At 40.4% G+C, this 24410-nt stretch overlaps 1 protein-coding gene across 2 annotated transcripts in view; it reads left to right on the forward strand.

Annotated features, from left to right (window-relative positions):
• Positions 1–23992, forward strand: part of A2ML1 (alpha-2-macroglobulin like 1) — a 44157-nt gene extending 20165 nt beyond the window's left edge. For both annotated transcript variants that reach the window (XM_004455280.5, XM_071210157.1), the window contains 15 exons: positions 250–301; positions 649–732; positions 2569–2745; positions 2924–3005; positions 3368–3524; positions 5176–5250; positions 5845–6007; positions 7321–7535; positions 16247–16462; positions 16630–16748; positions 16892–16982; positions 17284–17352; positions 21641–21743; positions 23007–23048; positions 23587–23992. In XM_004455280.5, coding sequence (XP_004455337.3) covers positions 250–301; positions 649–732; positions 2569–2745; positions 2924–3005; positions 3368–3524; positions 5176–5250; positions 5845–6007; positions 7321–7535; positions 16247–16462; positions 16630–16748; positions 16892–16982; positions 17284–17352; positions 21641–21743; positions 23007–23047 — 1644 coding nt within the window. In that variant the 3' untranslated portion in view covers position 23048; positions 23587–23992. The remainder of the gene's footprint in view (positions 1–249; positions 302–648; positions 733–2568; positions 2746–2923; positions 3006–3367; positions 3525–5175; positions 5251–5844; positions 6008–7320; positions 7536–16246; positions 16463–16629; positions 16749–16891; positions 16983–17283; positions 17353–21640; positions 21744–23006; positions 23049–23586) is intronic.
• Positions 23993–24410: the final 418 nt, after the last annotated feature.

Here is a 24410-nt window from a genome sequence, read left to right on the forward strand (position 1 = left end):
CCATCATGGACTTCATTGTCAATCCTGCCTCTTACAAGTTTCCTAATATTGTCCTTAGCTCTAGTCCTTACCGAGAAAGTTTACTGAGTGGCCCATCGCTGGCGTGAAAATGGAGTCCTGCTGAGCTTCAGAGAGAAGCTCTGTTCTCTGCAGTCCTATTTCCCTTCCCCTTCATGTTCCTTCAATGCTACCTGCCCTAACATTTATCTTCTTTTTTTTCCACCCATCTGTTGTCTCCCTTCATGCTAGCCTGAGGGAGTCCTTGTGGAGAAGACACACAGCTCATTGCTGTGTCCAAAAGGTGTGTGGACTGGGGTGTGGGTGGGGCGGTTGATGATGAGAACTCTTAGGCAACAGATTTTCACAGGCAAAAGGAGGAATGCAGAGGACAAGGAGGGCTTGGGGTTTAGGGGCACCTCCCCTCATGCAGCCACTGTGCTGAGGGGCAGGATGAAGAAGAGAGGATGTACAGCTCAATTATGGCTCTCTTTGGAATTTATTTTCAGCAAAGATCACCACGAATAGGTTTTATATATATCTCTATCCCACAGAAAACTCTGGATTATGGGAAGTTTTTCTACGGTTTGGTTCTTAGACCCTCCACTATTCCCACCTTCTTTTGTCTCACCGTTTCAATGCCTCTCACAGGAAAGGTGGCTTCAGAACCCGTCTCCCTGGAGCTTCCTGTGGATGTTGTCCCTGATTCAACCAAGGCTTTTGTTACTGTTCTGGGTAAGCAGCTAGAGATTCTTGGTTCAAAAAGGAAATGGGGGGCAGGAGGCTGCTAAGCTGTAGAGTGAGGAGGGGCTTGTGGCCCTGTCTGAAGGAAGGTTCGATAGATTAGAAGTGATGAAGGAAAAAGAGCTTATGTTATAAAGTGGGGAAATACTGAGTATAGGTAACAGTGTTGATTAGAAGGAAAAAGAGGGAAACGGACTTTGGCCCAGTGGTTAGGGCGTCCGTCTACCATATGGGAGGTCCGCGGTTCAAACCCCGGGCCTCCTTGACCTGTGTGGAGCTGGCCATGCGCAGCGCTGATGTGCGCAAGGAGTGCCGTGCCACGCAAAGTGTCCCCCGCATGGGGGAGCCCCACGCACAAGGAGTGCGCCCGTGAGGAAAGCCGCCCAGCGTGAAAAGAAAGAGCAGCCTGCCCAGGAATGGCGCCGCCCACACTTCCCGTGCCGCTGACGACAACAGAAGCGGACAAAGAAACAAGACGCAGCAAATAGACACCAAGAACAGACAACCAGGGGAGGGGGGGAAAAATTAAATAAATAAATAAATCTTTAAAAAAAAAAAAGAAGGAAAAAGAGCTTATGTTATAAAGTGGGGAAATACTGAGTATAAGTAACAATGTTGATAGGACTGGATGTACACTGTAGTTAAAAAGAATCTGGGCAGGAAGAAGCTAAGGATAACTGAAGCTTGAAAATATTTAGGCTTAGATAGTCTTTAATTGGATGGAGGGGAGACAGAATATTTGCAGCAGCTATTTAAAGGATAAGGACGGTTTAGAGGAGCTAAAATCATAGGTACATAGGCAGGTCACTTCACTACTTTGGGCAGTGAGCAGGAGTGAGTAGAAAAGCACAAGTTTGAAAAGCATATCAAACTGGTTAGATCTCAGGTCTGCCATTTATTAGCCCTGTGGCCACAAACAAGTTGCTTAACAATTTTGATCCTTTTTTCCCCTTCTGTGACACAGTGATTATAACCTATCTCTCAGGTTTGGTCTGAAAATAAAATGAAATACGTTAAAAGTTCCCAGCATAATATCTAGCACGTAAGTGCTAGGTTCTTTTTTACTCTCTTACCCCTTTCCAAGGTCTTTCTCCAGGTCAAAATTTCTCAGTTTTAGCCATATTTTACTCATACATCTGGTATGGCATTCATACGTCTGGTATATGTCTGTCTTCCCCACTGCATTGTGAGCCCCTGAGGACAAGGGCCATGATTTTTTTCATTTTTGCTCCTAATACAGTTCTTGGAACACAGTGATATTAGTACATATTTGTAGGTTTGCATTTATCGCAGTGGCCAAAATGCAGATGTTAATGAATTGCTTGTGTCAGGTTTACTGATTTATGGAGTGTATGGAAGGATTTGTAGATACAACTTGGAAAATGGCAGTAGGATTGTGTATATTTGGAAGGGACTTGGTGATTTGGAGGGTGACGTATTTTTATGTGGTGGAGGAGCTTGGAGATTGGGTCATTACATCACTCATCAGGTCCAGTGACATACCTTCTGAAAAACCCTGGCCTACCTTCTCCTTAGGGGAGCAACCTGGTACCTCTCTGGGTACTCAGCATCTTTTCATACCCAATCGTGTATTAGAGTACTATATTGGAGTTATTGTTAATGAATTATAATAGTAATATATTGTAATTGTTTGATCCTCTGCTTGTGAGCCCCTTGAAGGTAGAGACTCTTTGGCTTATTGTTGTATCCCAGGGCACGTAGTAGGCGCTCGTTAAATGATAGCTAATACATGTTTGTTAAATGAATGATAACTCCTGAAGATGACTTCTCCCTATCACCTGCTTTCTCTCCCCTTATGGATCCCAGGAGACATTATGGGCACAGCCCTGCAGAACCTAGACAAGCTGGTGCAGATGCCGAGTGGCTGTGGGGAGCAGAACATGGTCTTCTTTGCTCCCATCATCTATGTCTTGCAGTACCTGGAGAAGGCTGGGCTGCTGACTGAGGAAATCAGGTCTCGGGCAGTGGGTTTCCTGGAGATAGGTAAGTTGGTTCTATCTTTCTTTCTTGGACATTCCCCTTTTCCTCTAGGGCCTATCATAGGCTGATAAGATACAGGGAAGTTCCAGGCCCTGAGGTCCCCCGGTCCCCCGAAAGGCCTGAAGCTGGGGTGGTGTTGGAAAGTAGTGGCTGTTGTCTAAAGCCACATCTGGTCTCCCAGGGTACCAGAAGGAGCTGACGTACAAGCACAGCAATGGTTCCTACAGTGCCTTTGGGGAGCAGGATGGAAATGGAAACACATGGTAATATTGCCGAATTCCCAATGAGTCCTGATACTCCACAGCATAATTCCTGAGCCCTTTGGGACTATTCCTCTATCTCCCCCTTAACCCCGTTTCTTCTTGCACTCAGCTCTCTGCCTCTCTAATATTGTTTACTTCAGCCTCACATAAGGTCAATTCCCCCACCTTTCTCTCTGACATAGGGCACTTCCCCATTCTTGTCCCATTAATGCCTATCGATGCTTCCCCTTTCCAGACCTCCGCTGGCATTATGTTCCCTTAATCCCCCTTCTGGAAACATTCATCAGAATAGACTCAGGAACTGTTGGCCTCCTCAGCAGGAAATCCTCCTCCATACCATGTTTCCCTCTTTACCCATGTAGGCTGACAGCCTTTGTCACCAAATGCTTTGCCCAGGCTCAGGAATTCATCTTCATTGATGATAAGAACATCCAAGATGCTCTCAAGTGGATGATGGGAAACCAGCTTCCCAGCGGCTGCTATGTCAATGTGGGAAAGCTCATTCACACAGCTATGAAGGTGAGGATCTGTCCGGGGGGCTGCAGCCCACTCGCTGTGTCTGGAAGGAAGCTGCACTATCAAAAGAGTGCTGGCCTAGGAGTCAGCATCCCTTCGGTCTCAGCCTTGGCTCTCATATGTTTAACCAGCCTAGGCCTCAGCTCCCACATCTGTAGAATGAGAATCTGGACTAGAACATGGTTCTTCAAGGGTGCTCCCCACATCAGCAGCAGCAGCAACATCACTGGAGAACTTGTGGGTCTCCCTCCAGACCTAATGAGTGAGAAACCCTGAGAGTATGAGCTAGCAAGCTGTGGTTTAACAAGCCCTCCAGGTGGCTCTTGTGTTGCTGATGTTTGAGAACCCCTGGACTAGAAGATCTCTGGGTGTTTTACTATATCTGTCTCCCCAAATTTAAAGAAAAGCCATTTCCTCTGGTGGTAACTAATAGGCACCCTGGTGTCTTTTGGAATCGTGCCTGTTGAAAAGTGAACATTAATTGTGTGCCAGGCACTGTTCTAGGAACTTTATGTCCATTTGCTATTATTTAATGCTTACAACAAATCAGTGAGATAGGTACAGATATACCACTATCGATCCTGTTTACAGATGAAGAAAACTGAGGCACAGAGATTAAGTAAATTGTCCAGGGTCACTGCTACTAAGTGGTAGAACTGTGATTTGAACCATGGCAGCCTGACTTCAGACACACTTCCTTCACGCATTCACTATATTGTTCCTGCCAGACAGAGTGAGATGTCGATACTGGAGAGTAACATTCAATTCATAACATACCCGGAAAGAAAGATTCGTATGAACTTTTCTGGAAAAATCATTTACATCACTGTTTCAGGGCATGGGTTAAAAATCTTGAGCATCAAGAAAAAAAGAAAAAAAAGAAAAAGAAACAAAACCAACTCTATGTAGGATTTATTAGTATTCCTTATGCAGGAGCCCATTAGTCTTCCCCCAGATATTCTCATCCCTTATACAGGGGTGTGAAATAGACCTGGAAGTAGTACAGACAGTACTTGCCTATAAGGCCCAGAGAGGTTTTCCCTTTTGCTCTCTTAGGGGTGTCCATTAAGTAACTCATCACCTGTGTAGTAAAGTTCGGTTGTTCAGTGCCTGAGCTTGAGATTTCAATTCCCTGAGTTCAGATCCCAATCCTTTTGCTTACTAGTTGTGTAGAAAATTATGTAATCTTTTTAAGTGTTTGTTTTCCTATCTTTAGAATGAGGATAATAATTGAGGTTAGTATTTTTAAAACTTGCTAATATAAAAAAACACTTTGCTAATATCTTTCTGTGAAGATATCTCTCTAAGCAGAGAGGAGATTCATTTGAGGAGGCTCAAATTCAGTGATACTATAGACATTCTCTCCCTATTTTATTTGTTTGTTTGCTTCTGAACCTCTCATCTTCCCTAGCGCCTTCTCTTGGGTGCCCTAAGTACCACGTTAGAGCTGAAGACCTCATGCTACCTCCTATTTAAGGCTGTAGAGTATTGGAGTCCAGCCTGTTCTCCTTCACTACTTGCTCTGGAGGCTTGGCATTGCAGTCAGCCTGGGAAGGGAGTACCTTCTCATAGGTCACCCTTTTTTTGCAATTTGCACTCAGTCCTTGCCTGTACTGGCTGTTGCCTGACTTACTGTCTCCCTCTTCCCCTCTAGGGTGGTGTTGACGATGAGATCTCCTTGACTGCATACATCACTGCGGCATTGTTGGAGATGGGAAAGACCACAGATGTGAGTTTTCCTAGCTCCTCTTTACGTTCTTCCTATCACGTCTGTTCTTAGAGAAATTTACTAGTCTTTGTCTCTATTCACTCTTTTAAGTATGTATTGGTTTCCTAAGGCTGCCATACAAAGTAATAAAAACTGGTTGACTTAAAACAACAGACGCTTAATGTTTAACAGCCTCCCTCTGAAACCTGAAAGGGAGAACCCTTGCCCATTCTAGCTTCTGGTGTTTTCTGGCAATCCTTAGCATTCCTTAGCTTTTAGATGCATCACTGTAATCTCTGCCTCCATCTTCACATTGCTTTCTTCCCTGTACGTCTGTGTCCAAATTTTTGTCTTCTTATAAGGACAGCAATCATATTGGACTCTATCATATTGGACTCTAATCTAGTATGTTCTCATCTTAACTAATTGCATCTGCAAAGATCCTATTTACAAGTAAGTGCGCCTTCACAGGTACCAGAATCGGGACTTGAACATGTCTCTTTGCAGGATACAATTTAACCCTCAACGAGGCAGGAGGAAAATATTATTTCCATCATTACTTCCTGCTTTACAAAGAATGCCTTATAAATTCAGTTTATTATCTTTACTTTTCAGGACCTGATGGTGAGTCAGGGTCTTCAGTGTCTCAAAAATTCTGTCACCTCCACCAACAACCTATACACACAGGCTCTCCTGGCTTATACTTTCTCCCTGGCTGGAGAAATGAATATCAGGAACATTCTTCTTGAAAAGTTAGATCAACAGGCCATCATCTCAGGTATGTTGGACAGGTTGGGAGTTCTTTGGAAATATGAAAATATCCTGTGAGTTTTCTGAAGTTTTCCCCAGTCTCCTCAGTCCCACATATATTCAATTCTTGGATTCATCTCAGTAAAATTTTCAAGTCATGAAATCACTGTTGGGAGCTTAGTGAGAAAGCCCATGTGTGCCCTCGGCAGGCAATGTTATACTTTAACATGAAGACAAACTATATAGTAGAAGACAGTCAGAAGATTTATTGACATGCAGAATCATCTTTTTGGAGGTCTTTAAGAATTCTTTGATGTGGGGTCACTCGTGTTGTAGCTTAAGATAGGGTAAGAGTTTAAGTTAGAAGTTTCTCAAGGTCTTTTCTGGATGTACTTAGAGTACATCTGAAGTTCTAACAGATCTTATAAATAAAATATAATGCATTTGATTTATCTATGTATTTGAAATTATACTCCTAAGCAGAAATTTAATCTTAGCTCTCATTTATACGAATGTCATAACTGAGTTCTCATGTATGTGCTCTTGGTAGTTTTTTTGCCTTGTGCATGAACAACTCTAGTTATGAAATGGACGTTTCAGACAGTAGGTCAAATAAGCCCATTCAACTGAATATTGATTTCAGGTGATTTTCTCTTCTCTATTATCATGCATTTCAGGCCCACTTGTTTTTCTATGTTCTCATTAGATTGCTTTCTTTGGGTTGTTTATTTTGGTATTGCTGTTTAATTAGAATTTTAGCTTCCACTCTTCTCATTTCCATTTGGCCTTCTCTTTTATCAAGTTATCTGTCATCTTGACTGTCACAGGGTTTTTTTGGGACTCATATTCTATTTGATCATCATCTAATATTTCATTAGCATTTTTTCTATGTTTTCTCAGCATTCTTAAATTTATTCTGCCATTTTTATTCTTCTTAAAATTTTAAAATTTTGATTAAGTAAAAGATGCTGAAAATTCTGTTAGCCCAAAATGCCCCCAAACATATAAGATTCTTATAAAGAGTTGCTACTTAATTATCTCAGTTAGCATCAGAATTTATAACTAAATAAGGGTAGTTTTCATGTAATTGTTGGAGGCTAGAATATTTATTGATGAAGCATTGCAAGAAAACCATTCCCTGTTATAACCTGAGGAACTATGTATACATATATATATTATATATACCTGTACAAATATACATAATACTGAGAAACAGAAGTTTCTAACCTGTGATTATTCTTGGTTGGTACTTGCTCTCCTTTATGGTGTAGCATCTACAAAATGAATACAGGAAAGTTAGTTACTTTCAAGACCTTCCTGGTTATGCTTCTTTTTCTATAGGAGAATCCATTCACTGGAGCCAGAAATCTAATCCATCATCAAATGCCAGCCCTTGGTCTGAGCCGGAGGCTGTAGATGTGGAACTGACAGCATATGTATTGTTGGCCCAGCTTATGAAGGCCAGCCTGACACAAGCGGAGATAGCCAAGGCCACTGGCATAGTGGCTTGGTTGGCCAAGCAACGAAATGCATACGGGGGCTTCTCTTCTACTCAGGTAAACAACTTGCTGTCCTTACTGCCACCTATCAGGGAGAATTAGATTCTGTGTGGAAATGGAGAAAAAAAAAATATTTCCCTTGCGCTTTAGATCCAGTATCTTACAGTTATATAGAGAGACAGAAAAAGCATGTGAAAAAATACACAGAAGGATTTGTAAAATTGGGTCATATGAGTATATAAATAGTATTTAATTGTCTTTCTCTATAGAGTATAAAACATCATTAGATCCATGTTTTAGATGTAAATAGGACATATGTAATTATGGCCAACTTTATATATTAACAAAGTATAAAGCCAATTTTTGTCTGTAAACATAAAATTATATATGATGGTTATACATCTTCTTTTACTATTACAGAGATCGAAATATAGGTAATATATAGTCTCTAACCTAAAAAGCTTATGATCTAGCAAGAAGATTAAGACAAAGTTCTATATATTGCAATGCAGAATCAAGTTATATAACATAAGAAAAGAATAAACCGCTATTGACTTCAAAAGAGAACTCATATCCTCTTGAGGCATAAGAAAAGTATTCACAGGGAATGGTATATAAGGTAGATCTAAAAGGATTGGTAAAATTTTGGTAACCAATTTTTGATAGGAAGAGTGAATGGTGTGAGTAGAGACACCAATTTGCAAAAGGGTAGGATGGCTGTTGGGAAATTGGTTTAGCTGAGGCATAAATGGAACTTAAATTGGGAGGTAAGGTAGGGTCATAATATGAAGGACGTTGCAGGTGAGACTTGGATTTGTTCCTAATTCTGAGGAGCTATTAATGTTTTTTTCAAACTTTATTTCAGAAAGATTAATCTGGTAGTAAATAAATAGGATGAGTTAGAGGAGAGAGACACTTTTGACATGACAATATCAGGAGATTTTTCATTTATCTAGGTAAGGGGTAAGGAGAAATTGAATTATTGTGGTGGCAATAGGAAAAAAAGAGCAGTGGGATTGTATAATAACATTCAAATGGTGTCATAAATAAAATTCTCTTAGCTTATCACAAACAGAAAAGTCTTTCTCTTTTCTGCATTTATTATTAATTACCCACTAAGTCCAAGTCACTTGGGAAAGGGACACATAAGTAAACAAGACAACATATTTCTAAATTTAGGACCAGTTTCACTGAAGATGTAGTAAGTAAATTAGATCTGGGGGAATTAACAGATTTTAATAGATGGAGTATCTGGTAAATGAATTAAGAGCACTGAGCTTGAATGTGAGCTAATTGGGATTTTAAAGAATTATATGGTACTATGCTTCCCTATGGGAAATTCTTGCCCAAAGATCAGGAGATACTCCTTTCTTTTTTACTGAGCCTTAAATAATTAATAATAAATATATAACTTATATATTAATATAATAAATAAATAAATGATATACACTAGTTTTAGAAGGTATTTGATGGAAGTTTAGAACTCTCAGTGAGGAATGATATCACAATTGTTTTTCAACAAAATCCTTATTTCAAGAAAGCATATATCATTAAAATATATCCACATATATTAACTGAAAACAATGTTTTTTCAGATGATAATTATGTCTCTGTCTTTGAATTGTTTCCGTATATGCAAACAGGAAAGACTTCCCCAATTCTATCACACAAAGAGTAGACAAAAAGTTGTTTTAGTAGGGGGAATTATGGGAAGATGCAGAATTAAGAGTAGGAAACTTTAATATACCACTCTCAATAATGCATGGAACATCTAGTCAGAAAATCAATATGGAAATTCAAAACTTGAACAATACTCTAAACCAAGTGGACCTAACAGACATTTATAGAATATTTCATCCAACAACAACAGAATACACATTCTTCTTCAGTGCACAGGGATCATTCTTTAGTATAAACTATATATTAGGTCACAAAACAAAGTCTCAATAAATTTGGAAGTATTGAATTCATACAGTGTATCTTCTCTGACCACAATGGAATGAAGCTAGATATCAATAACAGGGAGAAGGGAAGTGGACTTGGCCCAATGGATAGGGTGTCTGCCTATGACATGGGGGGGTCCACCATTCAAACCCCGGGCCTCCTTGACCCATGTGGAGCTGGCCCATGCACTGCTGATGTGTGCAAGGAGTGCCATGCCACGCAGAGGTGTCCCCTGTGTAGGGGAGCCCCATGTGCAAGGAGTGTACCCCGTAAGGAGAGCTGTCCAGCACACACGGAGAGCCAACGCAAAAAGATGATGCAACAAAAAGAAACAACTTCCTGGTGCTGTTGATAAGGATAGAAGTGGTCACAGAAGAACACACAGCTAATGGACACAGAGAGCAGACAACTGGGAGTGGGGAGGGGGGGGAAATAAATAAAAAATAAAATCTTAAAAAAAATAACAGGGAGAAATGAAAAATTCACAAATATGTGGAAATTAAACAATGTACTCTTTTTTTATTTTTTAAATTTTTAAATTTAAAAAAAATTCATTTCTCTCACCTTCCCCCTGCCCCAGTAGTCTGCTCTCTTTGTCCATTCGCTGTGTGTTCTTCTGTGTCTGCTCGTATTCTTGTCAGTGGCACCAGGAATCTGTATCTCTTTTTATTGCATTATCTTGCTGCATCAGCTCTCTGTGTGTGGGGTGCCACTCCTGGGAAGGCTGCATGTTTTTGGCATGGGGCAGCTCTCCATATGGGGTGCACTCCTTGCGCGTGGAGCTCCCCTATGCGGGGGACACCCCTGCGTGGCACAGCACTCCTTGCACGCATCAGCATGCTGCATGGGCCAGCTCCACATGGGTAAGGAGGCCCTGGGTTTGAACTCTGGACCTCCCATGTGGTAGGCGGATGCTCTATCCATTGAGCCAAATCCGCTTCCCCAATGTACTCTTAAACTACCAATGGAGTAAAGAAGAAATCACAAGGGAAATTAGGAAATATCTTGAGGTGAATGGAAGTGAAACTACAGTATACCCAAACTTAAGGGATTCCGTGAAGTCAGTGCAGAGAGGGAAATTTTAGCTCTAAATGCCTACATTAAAAAAGAAGAATGATTTCAAATCAGAGATATAACCTCAAAACTGGAAGAACTAGAAAAAGGACAGCAAACTAAACCCAAAGTCAGCAGAAGGAAGGAAATAAAAATTAGAGCAGGGATAAATGAAATAGAGAACAAAAAGCAATAGAGAGAACCAGCAAAACCTAAAGTTAGTTCTTTGAAAATATCAATAAATTGGCAAAACTTTAGCCAGACTAACAAAGAAAAAAAGAGAGAGGATACATATAATGAAAATCAGAAATGAAAAGAGAGACATTACTACCAACCCTGCTAACAAAAAAAGGCATAAGGGATATGGACTTGGCCCAGTGGTTAGGGCGTTTGTCTACCACATGGGAGGTCTGCGGTTCAAACCCTGGGCCTCTTTGACCCGTGTGGAGCTGGCCCATGCACAGTGCTGATGCGCGCAAGGAGTGCCCTGCCACGCAGGGGTGTCCCCCGTGTAGGGGAGCCTCAAGCGCAAGGAGTGTGCCCCATAAGGAGAGCTGCCCAGCGTGAAAGAAAGTGCAGCCTGCCCAGGAATGGTGCCACCCACACGGAGAGCTGACACAACAAGATGACCCAACAAAAAGAGACACAGATTCCCGTGCTGGTGACAACAACAGAAGTGGACAAAGAAACAAGACACAGCAAATAGACACAGAGAACAGACAACCGGGGTGAGGGGTGGGGAGGGGAAATAAATAAATAAAAAAATCTTTAAAAACAAAAGGACATAAGAAGACACTATGGGGAAGCAAACATGGCTCAACTGATAGATCATCTGCCTACTATATGGGAGGGTCCAGGGTTTGATACCCAGGGCCTCCTGACCCATGTGGTGAGCTGGCCCATGCGCAGAGCTGTTGTGAGCAAGGAGTGCCATGCCACATGCAAGGAGTGCGCCCTGCAAGAAGAGCCACCCTGCGTGAAAAAAAGCTCAGTCCACCTGGGGGTGGCACACAGTGAGCTGATGCAGCAAGATGACATAACAAAAAAGAGATGCAGTTTCCTGGTGCCACTGAGGGTGTACGCGGACACAGAAGAACACACAGTGAGTGGACACAGAGAGCAGACAATTGGGTTGGGGGAGAGAAATAAATAAAAGAAATCTTAAAAAAAAAAAAAAAAAGACATTATGAGCACCTATACTCCAATAAATTAGATTGACTTACAACCTAGACTGACTCAAGAAGAAATAGAAGATGTCAACAAATCAATTACTAGTAAGGAGATTGATGAGTACTCAAAACCTCCCAAAAAAGAAAAGCACAGGACCAGATGGCTTCATAGGGGAATTATACTAAACTTCCCAAGAAGACTTAACTCCAATGCTGCTTAACTCTTTCAAAAAATTGAAGAGGAGAGAACACTCCCTAATTCATTCTATGAGGCCAACATCACCCTCACATCAAAGCAGGATAAAGATACCACAAGAAAAGAAAATTACAGACCAATATCTCTTACGAATATAGATGTAAAAATCCTCAACAAAATATTAGCAAACTAAATCCAACAGCATATTAAAAGAATTATACAGCATGATCAAGTGGGATTTATCCCTGGTATGCAAAGGTGGTTCAGATAAGAAAATCAATTAATGTAATTCACCACATTAACAGAACGGAAGGAAAAAAACCACATGATCATATCAATTAATAGACTAAGCCTTTGACAAAATTCAGTACCCCTTTTTGATAAAAACACTTGAAACACTAGGAATAGAAATGAAACTTCCTCAATATGATAAAGGACATATATGAAAAGCACCAAATAACGACCTACTTAATGTTGAAAGACTGAAAGCTTTTCCTCTAAGATCAGGAACAAGTCAAGGATTCCCACTGTTACTACTGTTATTCAGCATTGCACTGGAAGCTGTAGTCGGAGCAATTTAGCAAGAAAAAGAAATAAAAGGCATCCAAATTGGAAAGGAAGAAGTAAAATTTTCCCTGTTTGCAGATGACATGCTCCTATATACAGATAATCATGAAAAAAGCTCCCAGAGCTAATAAATGAATGCAGCAAAGTGGTAGAGTACAAGATCAAAAGCTAAAGATAATGAACAATCTGAAGAAATGTAGAAAAAAATTCTTTTTATAAAAGCAACAAAAAGAATGAAATATTTAGGAGTAAATCTAACCAAGGATATAGAAGACTTATACACAGAAAACTACAAAATTTTGCTAAAAGAAATTAAAGACCCAAATAAATTGAAGGATATTTTGTGTTCACAGACTGAAGACTAAATATTAAGATGTCAGTTTTATCCAAAGCAATTTACAGATTCAATTCAATTCCAATAAAAATTCCAATAATGTTCTTTGCAGAAATGGGTAAAGCCAATCATCAGATTTATATGGCAGGGTAAGGGACCCCAAATAGCCAAAGCCATCTTGAAAAAGAAAAACAAGTTGGAGGGAGGTCTTATTACAAAGTCACCATCATCAGAACAGCATGATCTGTCACAGGGAGAGAGAAATAGACCAATGGAATTGAATTGAGAGTTCAGAAATCAATCCTCACATTTATGGCCAACTGATTTTTTTTTTTTTTTGGTTTTTATAAAGGGTATTTATTTGGGGTAGGAGCTTACAAATACTAGGCCATAGAGCATAAGTTACTTCCCTCACCAAGGTCTATTTCTATGTGCTGGAACAAGGTAGCTGCCAACAGCTGTGAGGGTTCAGGCTTCCTGGGTTCCTCTGGGTTCAACTCCTCTGTTTTCTCCACAAGGTCCGCTGTAGACTATTAGGTGAACGGCTCTGTCTCTCTCCCTGGGGCTCCAGTTTCAGCATCAAACTCCAATATCAAAACTCCACATTAAAAGCCCCTAAGTCTGTCCTTTGCCATGCCTTTTATCTGTGACTCCCCACCCACCAAAGGGTGGGGACTCAACCCCAGCTGATATTTGATAAGAGGGCTCAACCCCAACTGATATTTGATAAGAGGGCGAAGACCACAAGATTGGGAAAGAATAGTCTCTTAAAAAAATGGTGCTGGGAAAACTGGATCTCTGTTTACAAAAGAATGAAGGAAGACCCTTACTTCACACCAGATAAAAAAAATCAACTCATAATGGATCAAAGACCTAAATATAAGAACCAAAACTCTGAAAACTCCCAGGAGAAGATGTAAGGAAAGATCTTTAGGACTTTGTGCTAGGTAATGGTTTCTTAAACATCATACTCAAAGCACACACACAAAAAAAGAAAAAATAGATAAATGGGCCTTGTCAAAATTAAAAACTTTTATGCATCAGAGTAGTTTATCAGGAAAGTAAAATGACAACCTATGCATTGGGAGAACATATTTGGAAACCACATATCCTTCAACTCAACAACAAAAAGATAAGCAACCCAATTTTAAAATGGGCAAAAGACTTGAATGGACATTTCTCCAAAGAAGAAAAACACATGAAGAGATGCTCAGCATCAGCCATTAGGAGCATGTAAATCAGAACTACAATGAGGGAAGCAGATGTGGCTCAACTGATAGAGCATCTGCCTACCATATGGAGGGTCCAGGGTTTGAGACCCAGGGCCTTCTGACCCGTGTGGTAAGCTGGCCCACGTGCAGTGCTGCCACATGCAAGGAGTGCCCTGCCATGCAGGGGCGCCCCCGCGTAGGGGTGCCCCATGTGCAAGGAGTGCACCCCGCAAGGAAAGCTGCCCTGGATGAATAAAGCTCAGCCTGCCCAAGAGTGGCGCTGCACACACAGAGAGCTGACGCAGCAAGATGATGAAACAAAAAAGAGATGCAGTTTCCCGGTGCTGCCTGATAATGCAAGCAGACACAGAAGAACACACAGCGAATGGACTCAGAGAGCAGACAACAGGGTGGGGGGATGAGGAGAGAAATAAATAAAAATTTAAAAAAACACAACACAATGAGGTATCATTTCACACCCACTAGAATGGTTGACATTTAAAAAAATTTAAAAAAAGAAAACAAAACAGAAAATTTCAGGTGTTAGAGAAGATGTGGAGAAATAGGATTGCTCATTCACTGAGGGTGGGAATGTAAAATGGTGCAGCCACTGTGGAAGACAGCTTGGCAGTTCCTCAGAAAGCCAACTATAGAACTGCTATATGGCCTGGCTATCCCACTTCTAGTTATGTACCCAAAAGAATTGAAAGCAGGTACTTTTGCAGTTATTTGCAAACTGATATTCATAAGAGACATTATTTACGATTACCAAAAGATGGAAGCAACCCAAGTGTCCATCAGCAGAGGAATGGATAAACAAAATGTGGTATATACACTCAATTTAATATTATTCAGACGTGAAAAGGAAGATGTTTTGATGCATGTGACATCATGTGGAGTGAAATAAGCCAGACCCAAAAGGACAAATAGACTCAGAATCTAGAATATAAGTTACCAGGGGACAGGGTGGGAGTAGGAATAGGAAGTTAGGTTGTAAAATATACAGAATTTCTATTTGGGATGTGTAACTTTTGTAATGGATGGTGGTGATGGGAGCACAACATTATGAACATAATTAACAGCACTGAAGTATATATTTGAATGTGGCAAAAAAGGGGGAGTTTTAGGTTGTATATATATTGTTAGAATAAAATTTTAAAATATTGATGGAATTGCACCACAAAAGCAGTGAACTCCAAGTTACACCATGAAGTACAGTTAATAGCATCTTTATAAAAAATGTGTTTTAATCAATTGTAACCTATGTACCACACCAATGCAAGGTATTAAAAATAGGGTGGCACATGGAAACTGTGTATGCGTGATTTTTCAGTAATCCTTCAACTTCTCTTTTGAAAAAAGCATTGTTTAGAGATGGTCAACCTGCACAGATTTAAACTGTACAGAACTTCCCCCAGGGTGGGTGACTTGTCTTCCTATTTTATGTGACAGTGATGGTATCTAAATACAACTGTTCTTTTTCATTTGAGATATGAAGAAGTGAGGTTCCTTCATTTGGTAACAGATATTTTACAAAATGTCAAGTATGTAGAAATTCTCACTGGATACAGCAAGCTATGACAATTTTGCTGAATGCCTCATTCTCTTTTTCTCTCTATTATTGTAATTGATATAAATCATGTTTTCAGAATGGAAAGGTTCAAATTACGTGAACATTTTGTGAGCTGTGTTATTCCCTGAGAAAGAAATATTGCCAGATGGCATAATGCCTAAAAAGCCCTAGCCTACAAGAAAGGATATTTCACAGAGCACCTAATATTCTCCCCAACTGTGACAAAGAAGATCTGTACACAGTTAATAACTTCATAGATTGTGCAGTTTCTAGGGCTATCAAGTTACTGGATTTCCTTCCCCAAATAAGGAAGCTGTAAAATACATATTGAATAGTTATCCATTTGCTTCTAACAATAGCTGATTATGAAGCTAGGCTTGGTTTCTGAAAATGAAAATATTAACCAGGTGACCTATGGATGTTCAACATTAACTTGCTGATGGTGATTTTCTATACAAGCAAGATATTATGATTTCTATGTCAGTTTCTTCCAGGGGAGGTAAATGTGGTTACTTAGATACAAAGGGCAGCATCTAAACCAGCTACCAACAACTAGATGTATGGCAATGAGCAGACACAAGGAACAGACAACGAGCAGACAGACAAGGGAGCCATCTGGGTGGAAACCAGATGTGTGGGTTATATGGTTGTTTGAGGTTAATTCCAATGACTCGCAAAATATTAAGTGTATGCTTTATTCTGCTCCCCCCTCCCCCACCAGGATACTGTAGTTGCTCTCCAAGCTCTTGCCAAATATGCCACTGTTGCCTATGTGCCATCTGAGGGTGTCAGCCTGGTTGTAAAATCAACTGAGAATTTCCAGCACACTTTCAATGTGGAGGCTGCCAACCGGTTGGTATTTCAACAGGAGACGCTTCCTAATATCCCTGGAGAGTACACCTTGGAAGCTTCAGGGCAGGGCTGTGTCTATGTGCAGGTAAGCAGAGATAATGAGAAAGAGTGCAAGGTGAGAAAGTCTCATGACATCTTCACCTTAAGTAGAACCTGCGATCTCTCTATCTTACTCATTAGAAAAGTATTTGAACTGTACAATCTTTAAAATTCTTCCCAACTCTAATTTTGCTATCTATATCCTCCCACCAGATAGTGCTGAGATACAACATTCTCCCTCCTAAAAATCTGGAGTCCTTTAGCCTTAGTGTGGAAATGGAGAAAGCTAGGTGTGACCAACCTCAATCCTTGATGCTCACAATCCACACCAGGTGAGGACGTAGAGTGGTGGAAAGCTGGGATTGATCATAGAGCTGAGCTGAGACATGTGTGTATGTATGTGTGTGTACATGTGTGTTGTGTGAGGCAAGAATGGAAATACGGGCTTACACAGGTTTGCTTCTTCCTGCCTTAGTTATGTGGGGAGTCGCGGCTCTTCCAATATGGCCATTGTGGAGGTGAAGATGCTGTCTGGATTCAGCCCCATGGAAGACACCAGTCATTTAGTAAGCTGCTTCTGTTTTTTTGTTTTTTTTTAACTAGCCCCATGGGACCTATTAATAACATTATTATCAAAAAGCTGGTGAAATGGTCATTATTAAATACACACATATATAACTTATAACTAGATATCTAAATGGGCTACAAGGGTACGTCAGCTTTATGAAATTGGAACTGTAATAGCCTTGATCCTGTATCTCTACCTTTTCCACAGTATATATTGTTTCCTTGATCACAGCAGAGCTTTGGAAGATTATTCAGGGAAGGCTCCGGCTCTTAATCTCCTTTTTTTCCTTTCTTGTTCAGCTCCTCCAGCAACCACTGGTGAAGAAGGTTGAATCTGGAACTGATACACTGAACATTTACTTGGAAGAGGTAGGTGTTTTGAAACTGAACATAAGAGCTTGATTGCTTCTGTATCTTTGCCACTCCCCTCCTAGTGTATGTGCACTAGTGTCACATACTAATGAGGACTCTGAGAGTGAGTCCACAACCATGAAACGAATGCTATGTCCATGCTAGTATAACATGAAACACCCTGGTGGACTGCTAGAGCAGCACTGTCCAATGGATATCTAAGGTGAGCTGCTTGTGTCGTTTAAAAATTTCTTGTAGCCACATTTAAGAAAGTGAAAAGACAAAAAGTGAAATTAATTTTAATGGCATACTTAACTTACATATCCAAAATATTTTTATTTCACTGTGTAATTAATATACAAAAGTATATATATTTTTCTGTGCTATATATTCAAAATTTGATGTGTGTTATACACTTAAAGCACATCTTAATTTTTACTGGCCACATTTCAGCTACTCAGTAGCCACTTGTGATGGAGCAGATTTAGAATATAACATAGTGGTTCATAGCAGAGACTCTGAAGTTGGACTGCCTGGGCTAAAATTTTGGTTCTACCTTTGACTGTATAAACATGGGCAAGTTGTCTCTGTTTCCTCAGGTGTGGAATGGGGATAGATAGTGGTGAAATTAATATCTATCTCATAGAGTTATTAAAAGGATTAAATGATTTAAAACATGTAAAATATTTCAAACTGTGTGTGATTGAGAGCAAACCCTCAATAAACATTAGCTATTGACATTATTTTAATGTATTGTTAATATTAATTAGATTTATTGTGTATAGAAATAGAAGTTCTCAAGAACTAATAAGGTTCTAAAAGTTGTTACAATGCCTTTTTACATAATATTCTGTTCTCAACACAAGGAACAAAAGTAACCAACAGACAGGAGTATTCCAAATTAAAATTTACTATTGTTAGTAACCACCATTTCCATCTCCCTGCCTACACACCACCCATTCATCAAACTGGATTCTAATCTCTCAGGGATCCAATGGCTTGTTCTTTTTATTGAGCCCATGCGGTTTCTTTTTTTTTTTAAGATTTATTTTTTATTTATTTCTCTCCCCCCGCCACCTTTGCTCTCTGTGTCCATTCTCTGTGTGTTCCTCTGTGTTCACTTGTGTTCTTGTCAGTGGCACCCGGAATCTGTGTCTCTTTTTGTTGTGTCATCTCGCTTGTCAACTCTGTGTGTGTGCAGCACTGCTCCTGGGCAGCCTGAGCTTTTTTTGCATGGGGTGGCTCTCCTTACCGGGCACACTCCTTGCATGTGGGGTTCCGCTACGCAGGGGACACCCCTGTGTGGCACAGCACTCCTTGAGCGCATCAGCACTGCACGTGGGCCAGCTCACCACACGGGTCAGGAGGCCCCGGGTTTGAACCTCCCATGTGGTAGGCGGGCCCTCTATCAGTTGAGCCAAATCTGCTTCCCCATACAGTTTCACTTGAGACAACTCTGCTAAGCCTATCAGGAACAACTCTATAATCATGATGTTGCAGTTTAGAATGTTGCAAAGTTTTTGTTGCAACCATCTCATTTGAGCCTCACAATAGCACTCCTTATAGATTAGGTGACTGAGGCTTCCTGGGAGTGATAAAGTGGCTTGTCCAACTCTGGACTGCAGAACAACCTGGGAGTTCTAATTTCCATGCTACCACTCCTGAGAATGTACTACTTGCTCCAGCCAATCTGTACGTAGATCAAGTCACACTGATTGTCACCTTCTAAATTGAGTCATCAAATCCAATAGTCTAGAAGCCAATGCTCATATCTGTGATTATTTCCCATTTTCTGTATATCTTCTCTCCTTATTTCTTGATCAATTTCACCAAGGGACTAATTAATTAGCATTTTATAAAAATAGTTTTTATTTTTATTCACCGTCTCTATTGTTTTGTTTGGTTGGTTTTGGTGATCTATTTCATTGCCTTCTTCCCTTTTCTTTATTATTCCTTCTCTTTAATTTGGGCTGGAGGAAGGTTAAGAGTGATATTTTCTGGTATTGTTTTTCAACTTCTTAAGTCGAATGTTGAATTTGTTTACTTTTAGTCTTTCTTATTTTCTAATGAATTTAAACAATAAATTTCCCTTTAATACATTCTGTCTCTGTCCTACACACTTTGAAGTACAGTATTTTCATTACCATTCAATTCGAATTGTGTCTTAATTTTTTTGGAAACTTGAGTTTTAAAGCCATCCTTTTGTTACTGCTTTCTAATGTTTTTCTGTGATACAGTCTGAGAACATAGCCTCCATGATAGTGATCTTCTGGAATGGATTGAGGCTTCGTTTATTACCAATTGCATAGTCTATTTTTGTAAATGTTCAATGTGTGCTCTCTCTTGAGGCTTTTAGAATTTTCTCTTTGTCTTTGGCATTTGAAAGTTTGGTTATAGCATGGTGCAGTGTGGGTCTATTTGGGTTGATCTTATTTAGAGTTCATTGAGCATCTTGCATGAATATATTCATGTCTTTCATTAAATTTGGGAACATTTCAGCCAATATTTCTTTGAATATTTTCTGTGTTCCTTTCTCCCTTTCTTCTTCTGAGACTCCCTCAATGCATATAATGTTACGCTTGGCAGTGTTCCACAGGTTCCTCAGATTCTGTTCACTTTTCTTCGTTCTTTCTTCCTTCTGCTCCTCAGCTTGGCTGGTTTCAATTGTCTTATTTTCAAGCTCACTGACTCTTCTGCCAGCTCCAATCTGTTACTGAACCCCTCCAGGGAATTTTAAACTTCTGTTACTGTGATTTTCAGCTTTGTTTGATTCCTTTTCATAATTTTCATCTATCAATAGTCTCTTTGTGTTCATCTATCCTTTTCCTGCTTGCCTTTAGTTCTTTGTCCATGTTTCTTGTCCATGTTTGCATAATTAGGACTATTTTTAAAAAGTCTTTGTTTGGACTGTTCCGAGTCTGAGTCACGTCACTGATGGTTTCTAATGTTTAAACCTTCTGCTTTGCCGTGGCCAATGCTTCCTTTCCATTTGTTTCTTTTTTTTTTTTTGGTATGTCTTTTAATCTTTTATTTGAAACCTGGAATTTTGGTATTTTGATATGTTATTGCTGGAATTTAGACCGAGGCATCTGTTTCTTCAGATTTTATCCAACTAGTGTTATGACAGAGCTTTTTCTTGAATGTCAGGAGCTAACAAAAAAAAGAGAAAGTGAGCACCTCTCCTAGTCTTTGCAGATTGACCTGTGTGAGTGCTGTCCTTGGGAGAGCGTATCCATACAATGAGTTTGAAGAATAGCTCCAAGCTAAACCACAGGGGTAGCAGCCTCCCTGGTCCTTTCCACACAGGTGTCTTATCTTGGACATGCCCATTTGGCCCTAAGAATTCTCCCATTTACATGAATACAAATGTCCCCTCTTCCCTAGGAAACAGTTTCCTCACAATCCCAGACACTGCTCTGTATGCCCTACTGCCAGCAATCCTTTGCCCGAGGCAGCCACGTGGCTGTTCTTACACAGCTTTCTGTAGGAGAGCCTAGTGAGCTACCCTTTACATTCAGGGCAAATGTGGGGACAGTGAGTTCCTCAGGCAACTACCAGACAGATTGGACCAGACATACATGCTCCAAGAATGTGCATGAGGGTTACTCTGCTTCCCTCAGAACTGGGACCAGGGATCTGCATTGGGAGCAAGAGCCAGCTCCATGCCAAGCTGGTGAGGGGGTGGGAGAGGGACCAGGCAGGGTGACACAAAATCCTACTGCTTTTAAGCTGCCTTTTCCTTGACTAGCTTTGCCCTTGCCCTGATACTACAATCCTTCCACTGTTTTCTGGAACTTTTTTGAGAAAGATGTTTCTGCCAGTTCTTGCTAGTTGTTCAAAGCTTCTCTTGGGGGAAGGAGTCCTAAAGCTTCTCACTCTGCCATCTTGACTGGGGTGAGTCTTCCATGGCATCTTTTTCTATCCATTTGTTTTCAAGTTTTATGTATCTTTTTGTTTTAATTATGTCTTCTATAGGTACCATATTGCTTGATCTTGCTTTTTATTACTAACACAAGAGTCATTTCTTTGTAATTGATGAGTTTAGTCCTTTTTCATCTGCTGCAGGAGGACCAGGGAGCTGTAGGTAAGTAGAAAGAGCCAGGATGTAGGCAGGAGGCAATATATTTAAGATTGGCATGGGCAGAAGGGTTTGTAGAAAACTTTTAGAAAATATGTATAAAGAAAGCAAAGGTTTTTCAGTCTTCACTTTACATATAGCTTTACTTTCATTTTAAGGCAATGGATAGTTTTTAGCTTTATTTTCATTTTAGTTTTAATGTGATGTTTCTTCTGTCTTCCCCTGCAGCTTAATAAGGAGACTCAAACCTATACCTTCACCATCAGCCAAAATGTGTTGGTTTCCAACTTGAAACCAGCAGCCATCAAAGTCTATGACTACTATCTACCAGGTAAGGGCTAAGTCATGACCTGCTGAGATCTTACATGAATCTCCCAATGAATTTCTGCCTAATTCTCCATATCTCTCTTAATTTTACCAACACTCCTTTCCAGGTCAAGTCACACATAATTATATTATCTGACCTTCTACGACATTTTAATTCAACTTTATACCATTTTTAAAAAGTCTTCTGCACTAGGGAAGTGGCTGTGGCTCACTCGTTGGGCTCCCATCTCTACCATATGGGAGGCCCTGGGTTCGTGTCCCAGGGCCTTTGAAGGCAGGCTCGTCCGCACACCGCGGGGAGCTGCTGGCCGGCAAGCGCTGCAGAGTGCCACCCGGCCCGCAAGCACCATGGAGAGCTGACTCAGCAAGGTGATGCAACAAAGAAAGGGAGACAAGTGAAAAAAACAGAAGAGTGTGCAGCGAATGGATACAGAGAGCAAACAAGCAAGCTGCAAGGGGGGGATAAATAAAAATAAATACAGATACACAGAAGAACCCACAGCAAATGGACACAGAGAGCAGACAGCAAGCAAGTCACTAGATGGGGGGGGGGAGGGGTGGATAAAAAGAAAAAAAGGTCTTCTGCACTAAAGATATTTCATATGATGTGGTCTACAGGCTAGAAGAACAGTATGGAACATCACAGTCTTTCTCTAAGGCCTGACTATTCTTAATAATTTTGCTGTGATTAATAATTTACTGGGGAAACAGACTTTGGCCCAGTGGTTAGGGCGTCCGTCTACCATATGGGAGGTCCGCGGTTCAAACCCCGGGCCTCCTTGACCCGTGTGGAGCTGGCCATGCGCAGCGCTGATGCGCGCAAGGAGTGCCGTGCCACGCAAGGGTGTCCCCCGCGTGGGGGAGCCCCACGCACAAGGAGTGCGCCCGTGAGGAAAGCCGCCCAGCGTGAAAAGAAAGAGCAGCCTGCCCAGGAATGGCGCCGCCCACACTTCCGTGCCGCTGACGACAACAGAAGCGGACAAAGAAACAAGACGCAGCAAATAGACACCAAGAACAGACAACCAGGGGAGGGGGGGAAGTTAAATAAATAAATAAATCTTTTAAAAAAAATAAAATAAAATAATTTGCTGGATCATTTCATTTCTGATTTATCACAAGCATGCAAATATTAGTGATCAAAACCTCACTGTATTCTGAATATGTAGGATCCTCTGGAAAGGACTAAAGTAGTGTTTTATGAATGAAACATTTCTTTCTGAATGTATGAAGCCCTCAATGTAACAGTATGCATCATTTCGTTTTACAGATGAGCAGGCAACAATTCAGTATTCTGATCCCTGTGAATGAGGTGAGACTGGCAGAGAAGGGTGGGAACTTGGTGTAGGGTGGAGGTAGCCGGAAGTAAAGGGAACCCTCTTTTAGTTACTGCTATTGTCTTTTGGAAGCTTTTATTTTTGTTATTTTATATTCGTAGTTTGGGCTTTTCTTTTTCTTTTTCTTTGTGGAAAGATTATTTTTGATAATATACTTTCCCTTTTTGTCCTAAACTCTTTAAGGGAAAATTATAATCTCCATATCTCATATTCGAAAAAACTAAATATTTATATGAGAGAATCTATGTGATTTTTTTCAAACAAAAACTTTCATTGGAAATAGATCGATTTTTCCTAATTATTTTTACATAAAACAACTTCATTATATAAAAATACTAAGAAGGAGGTAAAGGTTTCCTGGTCTACTCTTCTGAGATACTGTTAATAATCTCACCATGCTCTTGTGAGATTTTTTTCCAAACAGAGATGTCAGGATATCTTTCGTGGGAAGAATACCCTCTATAAATGTAAACAACTTTTGCATGTTGTGATGCCTTCTTGTTTTTTTTTCAGGATAGAAAATGGAAAGAGACTAAATTAATCCTCTTCAGCATTACTGGATGGTGCAGCATTTGTCTATTAAAGCACAACTCATTCAATCAAATAACTTGATTTCTCTGATTGACAAATGGGTGGGTAACAGCTGAGCAGGCCTGAATGGCAGCTATTTTCTACTACCTCACAGAATCATAGATGCCCAGATAAATGGCTGGGGAAGATGGAATGGGAATAGTCACACAGTTATGTGGGAAATTATACAGGAAGATCATGGGAGAAGAAGATGTGGTTTAGCCATTCAGAAGACTCTCCAGTGAAGAGATGGTGGTAGAGGTGATGCAGGGAAGGAGTTTGAATCTAAGGAAAGGCATGATTTAGGGCTTTGTAAATAGGTTGAAAGAATAAAGTTTGAAAAGAAAAATCTTTGCACTTTGCTCTGTGCATATTTACACTGATAGCAAAGGTTCTATTTAAATTTGATCACCCTTTAACAAAAACTCATAATCTGGTTTCTTCCTTAAACCTTTTGACCCAGAGCTTTCAAAGAATCATTTTAAAGATAAAAGGAGGGGTCAGAGAAGAGAATCCTAATTTAGGGGCTGTGTTCATCCAGCCACCAGCTGCCAGTGGCCACCACAGGGCAAGCAGTGATTGATAACAAGAAAAGTGTCCAGCCAAGATTTGCTCTCCATCTCTGCTTCTCCACTGCATGATTCTCCCAGCTTTTACCCAGCTGGCATGCCTATCATTGTGTAAGCTCTTCCCTGGAAGAATGCTTTAGGTTGGGAAATAAAGGTTGGGGGTACAAGGAATGAGAAGAAAAGGATGAAAATAGAGAA

Source organism: Dasypus novemcinctus, chromosome 20, assembly GCF_030445035.2.
Source record: "Dasypus novemcinctus isolate mDasNov1 chromosome 20, mDasNov1.1.hap2, whole genome shotgun sequence".
NCBI lineage: Eukaryota > Metazoa > Chordata > Mammalia > Cingulata > Dasypodidae > Dasypus > Dasypus novemcinctus.